At 43.7% G+C, this 17,178-nt stretch overlaps 1 protein-coding gene across 1 annotated transcript in view; it reads right to left on the reverse strand.

Annotated features, from left to right (window-relative positions):
• The window catches only part of eml2 (EMAP like 2), a 62,610-nt gene extending 47,421 nt beyond the window's left edge, over nucleotides 1–15,189 (reverse strand). The window contains exons 1-2 of the mRNA XM_020536191.2: nucleotides 15,066–15,189; nucleotides 8,497–8,525 (exon numbers count right to left, since the gene is read on the reverse strand). Of these exons, the coding sequence (XP_020391780.1) occupies nucleotides 8,497–8,525; nucleotides 15,066–15,085 (49 nt within the window). The 5' untranslated portion in view covers nucleotides 15,086–15,189. The remainder of the gene's footprint in view (nucleotides 1–8,496; nucleotides 8,526–15,065) is intronic.
• Between the last annotated feature and the right edge of the window lie 1,989 nt (nucleotides 15,190–17,178).

Below are 17,178 nucleotides of genomic sequence, written 5' to 3' on the forward strand. Positions count from 1 at the left end.
GGAAGGGAGGTCTCTCCTGCATCCTGATCAATGTTTATTACTCAAAAACATCTGTGTCCAAAACCAAAAGTACGGCACAGATGCTGGAAACCATAGATAAGAACAAACAGAAGAAAAGGAGAATTTCAATATGTCAGGCAGCAGATATGAAGAGAAGCAGTTTATATTTCAGGTTGATGATCTCTCAGAACTTGTGAGGAGACGATTTTTTTTGGGGGGGGGGGGGGCAGGCGCAGTGAAAAAGAGTAACGGAGATATTATTTTCAGGTGGGTGATCTCTCATCAGAAATCAACCTGAAATATGAGCTGTTTCTCTTCACAACTGCTTTCTGACTTGAATTTTCTGCTTTTTAAAAAAAAAACCCTTCCCATTATCACATTGCTGCTTTCAGATGCTTGCTGTGTGCCAAAGGAATAGTCCTATTGGTTCAACCCAGTTTCCTACTTTCCAGTAGCATTTTCAAAAGTAGTTGTTTGATTGCATAGCACTTTGGGACGGTCAGTGGTTGCAAAAACTACTACATAAATGTGAGCTTTTTAAAAAATCTATTTTGATATTGCCCAAACTCGAAGGAATGTTGTAATTACAGCTCAAATATTTGAAGATAAATAGCTAGCTTAAAAATTCTGATGGTGGGGTCTCTCTAAGGGGAGCTTTTTCTTTTCTGGATTCCAGAACGTTGCGCATTTCTTGAAACTTTAAAATATTGTAAATATCATAGCCATATTCTGTTGGGTTTGCAAGTGCGTAAAGCACTCAGATTGATTTCATCCATCGTGCCATCGATTGCAAAGTGCTCTCATGACCACACCGAGTGGCAGTCAACAGACCTGGGTGAACAAGAGTATGACATGGAACAAAAAAACTCTTCACAATGTTGTGTTTTTTTTTGGCTCAGAGTTAATTACTGACAGACTGAAGGTCATTTACATTGGGATTTTGGCCAATAGCAAAATCACATACAGCTGGAAGGGACTGTCAATCAGTATACAGAAAGCATGGAACCGACTAATCTGATCATTAACCCAAGGTATTTTCAAGTTCTACTGTCCAGACAGTGAACATAGCAAGTTAGTTACAAAAGGAGGTCATTGATCACTTTGTTTCTGTACTGAGCTTGTTCAAGGCAGTCAAATGGATCTTCAGGACACAGGTGAGAAAAAAAAAAGTAAGAAATCTGTTCAATGATTTTGCAATAGAAATGTTTAATGATGTGAGAAGAAAAAAAAAAAATTTACGGATGGGACAGTAGGCACATAGGACACAAAGTTAGCAGGATGACAGGGTCACAGCAGACATCTACATTTATATAGCACTATTAAGTATGAAAAAGAGATCAGAGACACAGTACTTGATCTTGTGCTCGCTAGTCTAGCTGTTGCGGATTCATCCTTCCAGGGCAGAATTGAGTGAACACTATAGTCCTTGGAGACGAATCCCAGTCTGCAAATCGAAGAAATCCTTTATCATCTGTCCAATAGGACAGTTTTGTCCTATTCATTCATGGGACATAGGCGTCATTGAACAGGCCAGAATTTATTGCCCATCCCTAATTGCCCAGAAAGCAGTTAAGAGTCAACTACATTGCTGTGGGTCTAGAGTCACCTGTAGGCCCAGACCAGGTAAGGATGGTAGATTTCCTTCCCTAAAAAAGGAATCAATGAACCAGATGGGTTTTTCTAACAAAAAACAATGGATTCATGGTCATAGTTAGACTCTTAATTTCAGGTTTTCTCATGGAATTCAAATTCTACCATCTTCCATGGTGGGATTCAAACCTGGGTCCCCAGAACATTACCTGGCTCTCTGCATTAACAGATTTTGACTACATCTAGCAACTCAAAACTTGGCATTCATGAGATGCTGTGGACCATCAACAGTACCGTATCCAATTATAATCTGTAACCTCATAGCCCAGCATATGCCCATTGTACTGGTACCATCAGGCCAGTTGGAATGGAGGCGGGGGGCGGCAGGTGGGGAGGTGGGGTGGTGGTGGTGGAGGTGGGGTTTGCCGGGAAGAAGAGGAGAACAATCATTAACCCTGGTTCAAAGAAGAGTATAAGACAGCACGCCAGGAGCAGTACACAGCGTCAACATTGTGACGCCGCAATACTAAACTACTTGCACAACAAAAACAGCAGAAGCTTACAATAGACAGACCCAAGAGATCTCAAAACAATGGATCAGATCAATGCTCTGCTGTCCTGACACAACTGGCCTTGACTCATGGTGGAGAGTTAAACACCTAACAAGAAGCGGAGGCTCCATAAATATCCCCATCCTCAATGATTGGGGTAGCCCAGCAGACAGCAAGGCCACAGTATTCCTATCTGGTCTTCAGCTTGAAGTCCTCAGTGGATGATCCACCTTGGCCTCTTCCTGTGGTCCCCGGCATCACAAATGCTAGTCTCCAACCAATTCACTCCAATGTGATGTCAAGAAACAGCTGAAAACATGAGCTATTGCAAAGACAGTGGGCCCTGACAACATTCCAGCAACAATGCTGAAGATGTGCTCCAGAAGTAGCTACACCCCCAGACAGTTGTTCCAGAGCAGCAGCAGCAGCAACACTGGCATCTATCCGACAAATGTGGAGGATTGCCTAGGTATGTCCTGTACACAAAAAGCAGGACAAATCCAACCCGGCCAATTACTGTTCTATCCTCATTCTACTTTCAAATCAGCAAAGTGATAGAAGGTGCAATCAAATGATTCTTGATCAGCAGTAACCTGCTCTGTGATACCCTGTTTGTACTAGGGCCACTCAGCTCTTGACTTTGTTACAGCTTTGGTCTAAACAGGGATAAAAAGAATGGAACACCAGAGGGGAGGAGAGAATGACTGCACTTGACATCAACCTATTTGACAGGCTGTAGCATTAACAAGTGCCACCAAGACAGGAATCTATGGAAATTAGGAGGGAAACTCTACAGGCTGGAGTCATAACCAGCACCAAGGAAGATAGTCATTGTTGAAAGTCAGTCTTCAGCTCTGGGACATTTCTATAAGAGGAGCTCCTCAGGTTAATGGCCTTGGCCAAAACATCTTCAGGGACCTTTCCTCCAACACAGGCTCAGAAGTGAGGAGGTTGATCGCACTGTGTTCAGCACCATTTGAAGCAGATTATGTGCAAATGCAGCAAGTCCTACATAATATCCAGGCTTGGGCACATGTGAATGTTGTTTGCCACTTAAGTGCCAGAGAATGACCATCTGATCATTATCCCAGGACATTACGATCTCTGAATCGCCCACTATAAACATCCTAGGCATTACCATTGAGCAAAATCCAAACTGGACTAGCCATAATCAATACAGTGGCTACAAGAGCAGGTCAGAGGCTGGGAATACTGTGCAGAGTAACTCACTGCCTGATTCTCCGAAGCCTGTCCACCATTGACAAGCCACAAGTCAGGATTGTGATGGAATTCTCCACGCTTGCCTGGATGAGTGCAGCTGACACCGCAAGCAGCTCGATTGGTATCACATCCACTACCTTCCAAAATTCATCCCCTCCACCACCAAAACTGTAGCAGCAACATGTACCATCTACACTGCGACAACTCTCCCAAGTTTCTCTGACAGTATTTTCTAAACCTGCAAACTCTACCCCATAGAAGGGCAAAGGCAACAGATACATGGGAACCCCACCACCTGCAAATTTCCTTTCTCAGCCACTCACCATCCTGACTTGGAAATACATCACCATTCCTTCAGCGATGCTGGGTCAAAATCATGGGTCCCTCTCTCCTTAACTGCACTGTGGGTCTACAGAGTGTTTCAAAAAGGCAGCTCACCACCACCCACAAGGACAATAAATACTGGCCTATTTAAAAGTACCCTCATCCCACAAAACAAATTTAACAAAACACCCCAAATTCTTATCCTGTTTCAAATCACTCCATGGCCTTTCCTTCCCAAACTCTGTAAAGTCCTCCAGTCCAACAACTGATCTCTGGCCTGTTGCACATCCGATTTAAACACTTCATGGGTGGTTCTCCCTCCAGCTGCCTGGCCCCCAAGCTCTGGCATTCCTGTCCTACATTTTTCCACCTCAATTTTCTCCTTTCAGACACCCGCCAAAAACTTTAGCTGCACTTTTGGGTACCTATTATCAGATCTTTGACTCGGAGCTCTTTTACAGCATTCAGGTAAAGTGCGAAGAGAGAATTGCATAATGCTTAAGGTGCTTTTAATCTGTAGTTAACAGGGTCACGTTCGGACTACAGAAAAAGGTCTTGGTTTTTGCTCAGAGGCAGTGGTCCTTATGTCACTTGGTTATGAGTGAGAGGTTTGGACAACTTACTACTTGGTCAACTGGAAGAAGAATGGCATCTTTGCTGTTAGAGATCCGTTTGCAATATCAGCTGGCCAGATAAAACGCCCACAACCAGGGTGTTCTGACAAGATGCTGTATACCGGGCATGAAAGGTCACATCCAGCAGAGTTTCACTTCACTAGGTCAGTCACACAGTTCATACAGGGCCTCCTGGATAATAAAGGCTGTGCACTACAAGAGCACAAGAACCTGCACCACAGGATGACCCAAACACAGACAAAGATGGTCTGAAAATCCAACCTCTGAGCTTGCAAGCTGGAACCCCAAGACATCGGGAAAAACTACTTGAACAGAAACTCCTCCATTTGGGTCTGTCTGTTGAATGATTGCAACATTTGATGAGAAGAAAGTTAAGTGTATTCAGGATGAGGGAATACACCAGAAAGACAACATCTTTATCCATCCTTCCAAAAGGAATATCACATGCAGGGTTTGCAATCAGATATGCAAACCAAGGTGTGGTCCAATGTCGCATGAAACAACGTTAACCTGGATTGTAACTGTTTCACATAGGCTGGACCCTCATCTGACAAGAGAACCCATTGTTGTTGGTACTGTTACACCCCATTTGGGAAGTTCACTGATACAAGCCCCACTCTTCCTTGGGTTGTCACTGAAAATGAAAGATTTAATCAAAGCATGCAAAGCCCCTAATTGCCCTGTTTGATGGAAGCAGTGTTGTCTGTTAAAACACCACGTGTAGAAATAGGTTTGACGCACACACACACCCACACGGGGGAAGCATTGTTCAACAGCACCAGTCCACAGGCTTCAGTGAGAAGTTCTTCAGTTCTCTGATCTCTTTCCTTTCAAGCTCTTTGCCAAAGGCACGGTGGATAGATACACCTATTGTTCAGTTTGTCAAATCATTGGTTAGAGGCAGCAGCTTATAGCAAACAGTAGGGAGTGTCCGACCTCCACAACTCCTGGTTCAAGTCTCACCAGCCCTGGAGATGTGTCATAACATATCTGGGCAGGTTGATTTTAGTAAAGTTGAAATGATCCCATTAGATCTAGTATACATCTGACTTTACAGAAAGCGAGTCAACTTCAAAAAGCATTTCATTGACTGGAAAACTCTTTGGGAGGCCTTGTGACCTACTGTTTGAACAAGAAGCTCTGGGTTCAGGTCTCAACCAATGGACATAGAAGGGGTTAGAGATAACAAGGTGTAGAGCTGGATGAACACAGCAGGCCAAGCAGCATCAGAGGAGCAGGAAAGCTGATGTTTCGGGCCTAGACCCTAGACAGCTTTCCTGCTCCTCTGATGCTGCTTGGCCTGCTGTGTTCATCCAGTTCTATACCTTGTTATCTCAGATTCTCCAGCATCTGCAGTTCCTACTATCTCTGACATAGAAGGGGTGTTTGTTTGCAACACAGCCAAACCATTTGGTTATCAAGCTGTACTGGTAAAGCAGGCTGTAAGAGTGGGGGAGTCTCCCAATCAGCCATGCCTGATGTGGCATGGCCTCTCCTTAAGCTACAGCATCTAATGCCCTGTTCCAGAGAAAACAAGCTATGGGAACAGATAAAAGCATATTTTTTTCTGCCTTGTTTGCCACCAGGCATTGGAAGAAAGCAACACATATGAAAAGGATCAAGTGTACTTTGGAATGTTCATGTTTGCAAAACAAAAGGCAACTTGGTTGAATGTTAACATTCCAGTGTATAATGCACTTCAGAAACATTTGTGCAGAGGATTAGGGGCTCAGATACGGAGTCAATTCTCATCTGTTTGCGTTTAGCAGTCCAGTTTAACATGCAGGTCTGATGTAGAAATGATAGGACCTGGATGGAAGTTGCCTCTGGTGGTTGCTGCAATTTACTTTGCTGTTACAGTGAGCACTCCTGTCAAAGCCAATGCTGTTCAATCATGATCAAAGGCCAAAGTTAAAAATCAGTGAAACAAAAGCAGAGGAGGGTTTTATGCTTAAACAGCATACAGCCAGTGTCCTAAAGAGACACATTTGTACAGATAATACATTTACTAATAAATGCATTAACAACATTTGTATTTAATTTTTAATTCCAAGTCATTTAGATAGAGAGAAGTCAAGACATCTAACTTTTCGTTGAGTTTATTGACTTGCTTAGTCTTACTCCTCTCATTTCATGGATATTTTCTAAAAAAAAAGTTGTTTAGAGATATTAGAGACACCTTCGAGCAGATGGGACTTGAACCAGAGCCTCCTGGCTCAGATGTAGGTACAGTAGTAGTGTCCCACGAGAGCAACCACCCCTTTATCTCATATCCAGTGTTCAAGCTCACTTTTGTTTTACTTAACCTATTTTTTTCCCTAAATCAACCTGTTCAGAGATGTTATTATTACACATCTCTGGAACAGGTGGGAGGGTAGGGACACAGCCACTGCACAAGAGAATCCTTGCTCAAGCAAGCATGTGCTCAGAAAAATAATTAATGCCAAACTACCTTAAATGACAGCCAATATCTGGTCAAAGTGAAAAAAAAACAAGCACCAAATCATTTTATTTTGCGAGAGCGAGATATCTTATGTGAAGTGCACCATAGAAACAATTTTGTTTGAGGGATAATGGCCTATCAAGTTATGGCCTGCGTTCAATGTTTGTCTTTCCGGAGGCAGCAATCTTGGTTGGGGAATTAATGATGAGAGTGTTTCAGTGCCATGTTAAAAATCAATGAGAGAACGTGCCTTTGCCATAGGGAGGGGCAGAGACAATCAATTCAAGATTGATGCGTTCTACTGGGTAACAGACTTCCTATCAAAGTGACATGCATTAATCAACAGCTCATTTAGTACAATATTCACAAATTGCAGCTGAATAGGTTCCAGCTTATAGACTTCAAATGCGTCATTTATAAAATGAGTCTTTGAGAAAGGTCTTTGGGCCCATTACAGTCCATGCTAGCACTTTGGAAAAGCTATTCAATTAGTCCCACATCCACAAAGCCTTATCTAGTACAGATACTCTTGGGAAAATAAAAGAGTAAATCTGCTTTCACAGAAGGGAACAGATTTCACTAGTTCAGGAGTCTAGGACAAGGCAGAGATTTGGAGACAGCTGTACTGCACGGATACTGACGGTTTGGACCAACTTGTCCAAGTCAGCCCGATATCCTGAATTAATCTGGTCCCATCTGCCAGCATTTGGCTCATATCCCTCTAAACCCTTCCTATTCATGTACCCATCCAGATGCCTTTTAAATGTTGTCATTGTACCAGGTTCCTCCACTTCCTCTGGCAGCTCATTCCATACACACACCACCCTCTGTGTGAAAAAGTTGCCCCTCAGGTCCCTTTTAAATCTTTCCATTCTCACCTTAAACCTATGTCCTCTTGTTTTGGCCTCCCCCACCCTGGGGAAAATGCCTTAGCAATTCACCCTATTCATGCCCCTCATGATTTTAAAAACCTCTATAAAAGGTCACCCCTCAGCCTCTGACACTCCAGGAAAAATAGCCCCAGCCTATTCAGCCTCTCCGTATAGCTCAAACCCTCCAAACCTGGCATCATCCTTGTAAGATAACAAGGTGTAGAGCTGGATGAACACAGCCGGCCAAGCAGCATCAGAGGAGCAGGAAAGCTGACGTTTCGGGTCTAGACCCTTCTTCAGAAAATCATCCTTGTAAATAGTTTCTGAACCCTTTCAAATTTCACAACATCCTTCCTATAGCAGGGAACACTTCTACACAAAAGGGTAGTAGGAGTTTGTAACTCCCTTCTACCAATGGATTCTAAATTAATTGTTAATTTTAAAATCAGACGTTCGAGCTTTTTTTAAAAAAATAAACAGAAAAAGGGTATTAAAAAGGTAATAGAGACACAGATGATTCCATTGGCTGGTAGTGCAGGCTTGAGGGGCTGAGTGGCCTACTCCTGGTCCTATGCTTTGGAGGTGCACTTCAGTCCTTTCAGGGAGCCAACACTAACTCTGATCCCAAAGACCTCCTGCATTGCAAGTTACTCAGAGATAGTAACTTGTTGCTTTTTAAGGAGTTGAGCATGGTTATATTTTCAGGCTGTTGTTGTACTCTGATCTGGATGACTGGATACAGAATAAAATAACTTCTGATCACCTTTATAACCAGTACTCATGTCATATGAGAAGATTATCTTTAATACATTGCCTCTGTACATTCAGATGGTGACTAAAGATGTAAAATTAACACTCACCGGCACTGAAAATGGAGTCTTTATGTTTGCTGCAAAAAAAGAGAGACAATTAAAGACATTTCTAGCTCAGAAAAAACAAACTAATCTGCATCTTGTCTCAATAAAGTACAATCAATTCCTTTGATCCCACTGATTGCTGCAGGAAATTCTAAAACCCTTAATTCCATCCATTTCTCCCAACTACAGTTCAAACCCCAAAGGTGATCAAAGTTATGATCTGACCTCCTCGGTCTTTAAGGAAGGGAACTGCCATTTCATAGAATCCCTTCAGCGTGGAAACAGGCCATTTGTTCCTTAGAGTCCATGCCGACCCTCTGAACAGCATCCCACACAGACCCACCCCCTACCCTATCCCTGTACCCCCGCATTTCCCGTGGCTAACCCACTGAGCTGCACATGCCTGGACACTATGGGTATTTTAGCATGGTCAATACATCTAGCCTGCACATCTTTGGACTGTGGGAGGAAACCGGAGCACCCGGAGGAAACCCACGCAGACACTAGACAGGATCTTTGGTGGCAGTTATAGTGATGCTGGTACTTTTCACTTCCCTACTTGAAAGTACTTCAACAAACACAACCTTAACTGACAAAAAACAGAAGTTGCTGGAAAAGCTCAACAGGTCTGGCAGCATCTGGCGCATGGTGGCTCAGTGATTAGCACTGCTGCCTCAAAGCGCCAGGGACCCGGGTTCAGTGCCAGCTTTGGGCAACTGTCTGTATGGAGTTTGCACATTCTCCCCATGTCTGCGTGGGTTTCCTCCGGGTGCTCTGGTTTCCTCCCACAGTCCAAAGATGTGCAGGTTAGGGTGGGTTGGCCATGCTAAATTGCCCATAATGTGTGTAGGTTTGTTTGATTAGCCATGGGAAATGCAGGGTTACAGGGATACGGTAGGGGGGTGGGTGAGATGCTATCCAGAGAATCGGTGTGGACTTGTTGGGCCAAATGGCCTGTTTCCACACTGTAGTGATTCATTTTAACGTGAAAACTCCACACAAACAAACAGTCACCCAAGGGTGTAATCGAACCTGGGTCCCTGGTGCTGCGAGGCAGTAGTGTGAACCACTGACACACTGTGCTACCCATTTGTCCAATTATTCACGTGACTGCCATTCCTCATCCCTGGAATCAATCTTGTACATCTTACGCTCAAAATGCAAGCAGACAAATATTTATTAATGTTATTAGTCAGTCAATCTATTTCTCACGATAAAAGGCTCCCAATCCACCCACAGATGCTTATTTTTTAAAAATAAACTTGTTTTTTGGGATAACAAGAGCTGGATGAACACAGCAGGCCAAGCAGCATCAGAGGAGCAGGAAGGATGTTCTTTTTAAGAAGTCAGTCAGTCAGGATTAAAACCTCGCCTAACCTGCAGGCATCAATGCTCCGTACTACAGTAATTACCAATGTACACAGCCCGACTGACAGGCAACTTTGTTTGCTCAACTAAAGGCTTCAGTGTTCAGAAACATTTTAAAAAAGAAAGAGAGAGAGAGAAAATAAAGGTATCATAATAGCAGCTTCCAAAAAGTAATTTTAACAAAAAAAAAACAAACATTTGCTGCCCAAGAAAGCAGAGGGATGGTTAATGAATATTTTTGAGAAAAAAAAGAGTTTTGTTAGGCAAGAGCTACAGAACTAAAAAGAGGGTTGATGGAACAAAGTTACAGGTCAGTCAAGAGTCTGATTGAGCAACGTAATAGGGTGGAGGAGCCAAGTGCCTGCTTGAATGCTTACAAGTTAATATCCATGCATAAATTTGGATAAGTAAGTCATGTCAGGGAATTATAACAACCACTTATGTTGCTCTTCAGTTGCGGCTCAGCAGACAGCAGTCTTGCCTGAGTCATTATGGGTCTGGGCTCCACTCCCACTCCAGCAAGTGAGGACAACAACAAGGCGGCTGATAGTCCCAGAGCAGTATGGAGGGAGTGCCACACTGTTGGAGGCACTGTCTCTCAGTGGGGTCTTAAAGGGGCACGTGGAAAGAAGATCCCACAGCACTATTTTGAAGGGGAGTTCTCCCTGGTGACATGGCTAATACACATCTCAACCCAGATCATGCAAATTTAAAAGAAGATTTGGTCATTATCCCATTGCAATTTGTGGGAGCTTACTGTGCACAACTTGGCTGCCACATTTTGTACACTACAAGAGCGGCTACAAAAATATTTTGTGAGCTGTAAAGCCCAGTGAGGTGACCAGAGGACATGAAAAGTGCTCTACAAATAAAAAAAGCAGGACTTTTTTCTTTGACTGCCAGGTCCTATAATTCAAGTTGGGGAGGCGATGGTCTAGTGGTGTTAAACACTGGACTGTTAATCCAGAGATGCAGGGATTCTGTGGACACATCATGGCAGATGGTGGAATTTGAATGCAATACAAATCTGGAATTAAGGGTCTAATGATGACCGTGAATCCATTGCCAATTGCTGGAAAAGCCCATCTGGTTGACTAATGTCCTTTAGGGAAGCAAATGCCATCCCTACCTGGTCTGGCCTACATGTGACTCCAGACCCACAGCAATGTGGTTGACTCTTAACAGCCTCCTGGGCAATTAGGGATGGGCAATAAATGCTGCGTAGCCAGTGACGCCCACATCCCATGAATTAAAAAAAAAAATTTTTGCCCACTTCTTCCACAATTGGAGGCTGCACCAGCTTTTGACAGTTTTCCCAGCATCCCCCACAGATGGGTACGAAGAGAGATCTTTCTTCCTGGAGTTATCTTAGAGTCACAGGCATCTTTTTAAAAATTGCTGGGATGCACAGGATACTGTGCAGACAAACTTAGCTGGTCCAGTAACATTGACATCTACGATGTCGTACCAGGCAACAACAGAAGTAGATTTTGGTGGGATGACAACATTGGCATTAAATCGTGTCAGAGTTTTAACCAAAAACCTAAACATAGCTTTTCTATTCCATTATTAGTACCAATATCTTCGGCCCTCAAATCTGAAAAGGTTCCCTCTCATCACCACAATTTACAGCAATAGCTCATGTTTGCCTTGTGATTAAACTCCCACACATGCATTAAAGAAACAAAATTAAATGCTAGAGAGAGATGCAATGATATTAGGGCAGATGGCCAACAGCTTGGTCATAGAACTGGTTTTAAAAAAGCATTTAAAAAGGCAGAAAGTTCTTTCTAGAGAAATCCTAGACCATAGACCCCATCTGGTTGAAATCTCAGGTGCCAAAGATGGAACAATTAAACTCGGGCATGGTCCCAAGAGGCCAGAAATAGAGCAGCACAGATTTCAAAAGGATCGTGGAGCTTTTTAACTTTTAAATTTACTTGTGGGATGCGGGTATTTCTGGCTGGTGTTGCCAATCCCTAGTTACCCCTTGAGAAGTAGTGAGCTGCCTTCTTGAATTGCTGTAGGTTGACCCACAATGCCACTAGGGAGGGAATTCCAGGATTTTGACCCAGCAACTGTGAATGAACAGTAATATATTTCCAGGTCAGGACAGTGAGTGGCTTGGAGGAGAACTTGAAGGCAGTGGTGTTCCCATGTATCTGCTGCCCTTGTCCTTCAGGATGGTAGAGGTCGTGGGTTTGGAAGGTGCTGTCTAAGGAGCTCGAGTAAATTTCTTGTAGATGGTGCACACTGCTGCTACTGAAAGCTAGAGTGGATGTTTGCGGACGCGGTAACAATCAAGCGGGCTGCTTTGTCCTGGATGGTGTCAAGTTTCTTGAGTGTTGTTGGAGCTGCGCCCATCCAGGCGAGTAGGGAGTATTCCATTACACTCCTGACTTGTGCCTGGTCAATGGTGGACAGGCTTTGGGGAGTCCGGAAGTAGTTGCTCACTATAGTATTCCTAGCCTCTGACTTGCTCTTGTAGAGACTGTGTTCATGTGCTGAATCCAGTTGAGTTTCTGGTCAATGGTAACACCCAGGATGTTGTTAGTGGGGGATTCAGAGACGGCAATGTCATTGAATGTCAAGGGGCAGTGATTAGATACACTTATTGGAGAGAGTCATTGACTCTCTGGAGGATATTAGGGAGAAAGGAAGTGGTGATGCCATGGTGCGATTTGAAAAAGAAGGTGAGAATTTTAAAAATCAAGACACATTTTACAATCAAGAGCCGATGTAGGTCAATGAGGTGAGATACAAATGGGGAATGGAAATTGGTTTAAGTTAGGCTACAACCAAACAAAAATGAAAAACACTGTCATATTTTTGGGTGTGTCATTTAAAAAAAATATGTTCATGGCATATGAGTATCATGTGCAAGGGCAACTCTCAATGCCACCTTCTCAAGCCACTGAAGTCCTTGGGGTGTGGGGACACCCACAATGCTGTTATGTAAAGAGCTCCAGGATTTCGACCCAGTGACATTGAAGGAACAACAATATATTTCTGAGTTGGCATGGTGGCTCAGCGGTTAGCACTGCTGCCTCACAGTGCCAAGGACCCAGGTTTGAATCCAGCCTTGGGCAACTGTTTGTGTTGAGTCTGCACGTTCTCCAAATCTTTGGACTATGGAAGGAAACCCGCAAAGAAGTGTAGGTTATATGTATTGACTATGCTAACTTGCCCATGGTGTCCAGGGAAGTGCAGGCTAGGTGGGGTAGCCACAGGAAATGTAGGGTTACAGGGATAGGGTGGTGGACTGGGATGGAGGGTCAGTGCTGACTCAACATCTGAATGGCCTCTTTTCACACCGTACAGATTCTGAGTCAGGATGATACATGGTTCAGAGGGGAACCTTCAGATGGTGGCGTTCCCATGTATATCGTTCCCCTTGTCCTTCTAGATGGAAGTGGTCAAGCGTTTGGATAATGCTGTCTAAGGAGCCGCGGTGAATTTCTGCAGTGCATCTTGTAGATGGTACACACTGCTGCTACTGAGGATGTGATGCTAGTCAAAACAGGCTGCTTTGTCCTGGGTGATGTCAAACTTCTGAAGTGTCGTTGGAGTTGCGCCTATCCAGTGATTCCCAAAATCTCACCTGCTCTTGAAGCTAAAAAGGGGTGGCACAGTGGTAGCACTGCTGCCTCACAGTGCCAGGGACCTCGGTCCAATTCCACCCTTAGGCGACTATCTGTGCAACGCCACACATTCTCCCAATGTCTGCGTGGGTTTCCTCCGGGTGCTCCAGTTTCCTCCCACAGTCCAAAAACGTGCAGGTTAGGGTGGATTGGCCATGCTAAATTGCCCGTAGTGTTCAGGGATGTGCAGATTAGGTGGGTTATAGGGATAGGTCTGGGTGGGATGCTCTGATGGTCGGTGTGGACTTGTTGGGCCGAAGGGCCTGTTTCCACACTGTAGGAATTCTATGATCTATGATCAAAGCAACTGAAGGAATTAAAAACTACACAATGTCAGGACAGTTGCAAACCAACCCAACACAACTCGGTTGGAGTGGAGTGAAATGTACAAATCAATCAATAACATTTCAGCAAGTTGCACCTGAACTGCAGCTTCCAGTTACACTGGAAAATAGTAATGTGGCTGTACAAGACATTGGTTAGGCCACTTTTGGAAAACTGTGCTCAATTCTGGTCTGCCTGCTATTGCAGAGATGTTGTGAAACGTGAAAGGGTTCAAAGGAGATTTACAACGATGTGGCTGGGTTTGGAGGGTTAGAGCTATACGGAGAGGCTGAATAGGCTGGGGCTATTTTTCCTGGAGCGTCGGAGACTGAGGGGTGACCTTATAGAGGTTTATAAAATCATGAGGGGCAAGGATAGGGTGAATAGCCGAGGTCTTTTTCTCCAGGGTGGGGTAGTCCAAAACTAGAGGGCATAGGTCTAAGAAGAGATGGGAAAGATTTGAAAGGGACTTGAGGGGCAACTTTTTAAATGCAGAGGGTGGTGCATGTATGGAAATGAACGGCAGTGGTAGAGGCAGGTACATTTAAAAAGGCATCTGAACAGGTACGTGAATAGGAAGGGTTTAGAGGGATATGGGCCCAATGAGACTGGATGAATTTAGGATACCTTGTCGGCACGGACAAGTTGGACTGAAGGATCTATTTCCATGCTGTACAGCTCTATGACTTTAGTTGTTGCATGTGCTACAGTAGATTAGAATTTTGAAAAGTAATTTGAGAACTAAAGTTGGTCAACCAGCTATTGGAGGCTAACTATATACAAACTGGAGGAGAGAGCGAATTTACATTCTGAACACAGAAGTAAAAAAAAAAGCTGTTGGCTGTGCCTCTACAAGCTTGTTATTAAAAGATTACTTGTGAGAAACTAAACAACATTAAAATGCTACAAAAGTAACTCTCAACATTGCAGCTGAGTGAGACAGACCCATTGTGCCAAACAAGCCAAATTGGAATGGAAGAAGAACAAGAAAATGCCAAGAATGTATCCTGGCAACAGAAAATAAAGCAGCCTTTCCACTATCTTAAAAAGACAGACCCCTTTAGAGAGGAATATAACATTTTACAATCAAAATGAACAAACAAATTACTGGAAGCAGCAGCTTAAAAATAGACCAGCAAAGTTAAACACAGTTGCACAGCAACCGTGGTCAGCCACTTCCTGTAGCTTTTAAACTACATTTTACAAAGTTGGAAAAGCAAACAAGATAAAGACACCTACTTTGAAGCAGCTTTACTCATCTTTCTAGGTGGATAAGAATTGGATCAAAATCTTGAATACAATCTACAAACTCTACCACTCAAGAGGGAAGACTTCAGAATACTTCACTTCCCAACAGTCGAGCGGTTATGTACAGCGAGCTGACTCAATCAGCTTGTAAAGGCAGCTCAGGCCAATCAGATGCCACTTCTTATTGGATGAGTGCCAACTGGCTTTCCAGCATCACCTGATAGCAGTGAAACCCAAGCACAAGATGAGTGCCTGGAGGTAACAGAAAATAATTATAAAGTGTTTCAGTACGATTTGATTTCGAAATTGACTATTTAACTCTAAAACATAAAAAAAGATTAGTTTCCAATTGCCCTCCCCATTAACCTTTTAGACTGTGGTTAGCACTGCTGCCTCACAGCACCAGGGACCCGGGTTTGATTCCACCCTCGGGTGACTGTCTGTGTGGAGTTTGCACATTTCCCCATATCTGCGTGGGTTTCCTCCAGGTGCTCCGCTTTCCTCCCATGGTCCAAAGATGTTCAGGTTAGGTGGACTGGCCATGTTAAATTGCCCTGTAGTGTCCAGGGATGTGCAGGCTAGGTGGGTTAGCCATGGGAAATGCAGGGATAGGGTAGGGGCTGGGTCTGGTGTGGAATGCCCTTCGGAGAGCCTGCTCCCACTCTGTAGGGATTCTGCGATTATGCCAGCTCTTTGATGCGACTCTCCAGTTGATCATCATTCTCCTCATCGTCATCTGTGAGCACCACAAATGTTTGTTCTTTAGCTATGGATCCAGTTCTGATTTGAGTACCATATTTAACCAGCTCCTGCCACCCTCTCGGGTGTATGCCAGGACAACAGCTCACTCCATTAGAAGAAACGTTTCCTCTTGTTGTAGCTTTGAATTTTGCTTTCACATCACAATGTCTGAAAACTCTGGTTCCAAAATAGGACTTCTTTAAAGTTTGGACATGCTAATGCACATTTTGAGAACATAACACATTGCTACAATTAACCTGAGAGACTGGCCTCTGATCACATATTTCTTTCCATTTTCTCAGTTCTGTTTTTATCTCACCTTCTCTTGTTTCTTCAAATTCCTGTAATTATTCCTTTCTCTCCCTTTCACAATCTGTAATTTGGAGTCTTCTGCTGCTCAGCTGCACCATCCATGTCTCAAGAGGATTACCCTCTTGCCCCTGGCTCAAGTCCCATACAGGAGACCTGAGCCCTAAATCTAAGCTGACACTCACTACTGAGGGAGTGATTCACTGCTGGAGGTGCAGTTTTTCAGAGGAGATATTAAACCAAGGCTCTGTCTGCTCACTCAGTTAAGTTTAAAAGTTCTTATCAGACACTATGTCAAGGAAACAAAAAGAAAGTGGAGGTGATGGTCTAGCAGTATTATCAGTAGACTGTTAATCCAGAAATTCAGCTAAAGTTCTGGGGACCCGAGTGCAAATCCCGCTATGGCAGATGGTAGCAGTTAAATTCATTTAAAAAAAGAATCTGGAATTGTGAGTCTAATGATGACCATGAAACCACTGTCAATTGTCAGGAAATGCCCACCAGGTTCTCTAATGCCCTTTAGGGAAAGAAATCTGCCAACCTTACCTGGTCTGGCCAGACTCCAGACTCCAGGCCCACAGCCATGTGGTTGGCTGTAAAATGCCCTCTGGGCAATTAGGGATGGGCAATAAATGGCCTAGCCTGTGATGCCGACATCCCACGAATGAATTTTAAAAAAAGCAGGAGAGTACTCCTAGGTTAAAGGCCAACAGAGGGCAACAAAAAAAAAGAAATAAGGAGGGAGAAGATTAAATATCAGGGTAAACTAGACAGTAATATAAATAAAAACTATAAGAGTTCCTTTAGATATATAAAGGGCAAAAGAGGGGCAAAAGTGGACATTGGACCACTGGAAAATGACGCTGAAGAGATACTAGTGGGGAACAAGGAAATGGCTGAGGAACTGAATAATTACTTTCCGTCAGTCTTCACAGTGGAAGACACGAGTAATATCCCAAAAATTCAAGAGAGTCAGGGGCAGAGCTGAATATGGTGGCCATCGCCAAGAAAAAGGTGCTAGTAAAACTGACTGGCCTGAAGGTGGATAAATCAC

The sequence above is a fragment of the Rhincodon typus genome, chromosome 39 (genome assembly GCF_021869965.1).
Source record: "Rhincodon typus isolate 14 chromosome 39, sRhiTyp1.1, whole genome shotgun sequence".
Lineage (NCBI taxonomy): Eukaryota > Metazoa > Chordata > Chondrichthyes > Orectolobiformes > Rhincodontidae > Rhincodon > Rhincodon typus.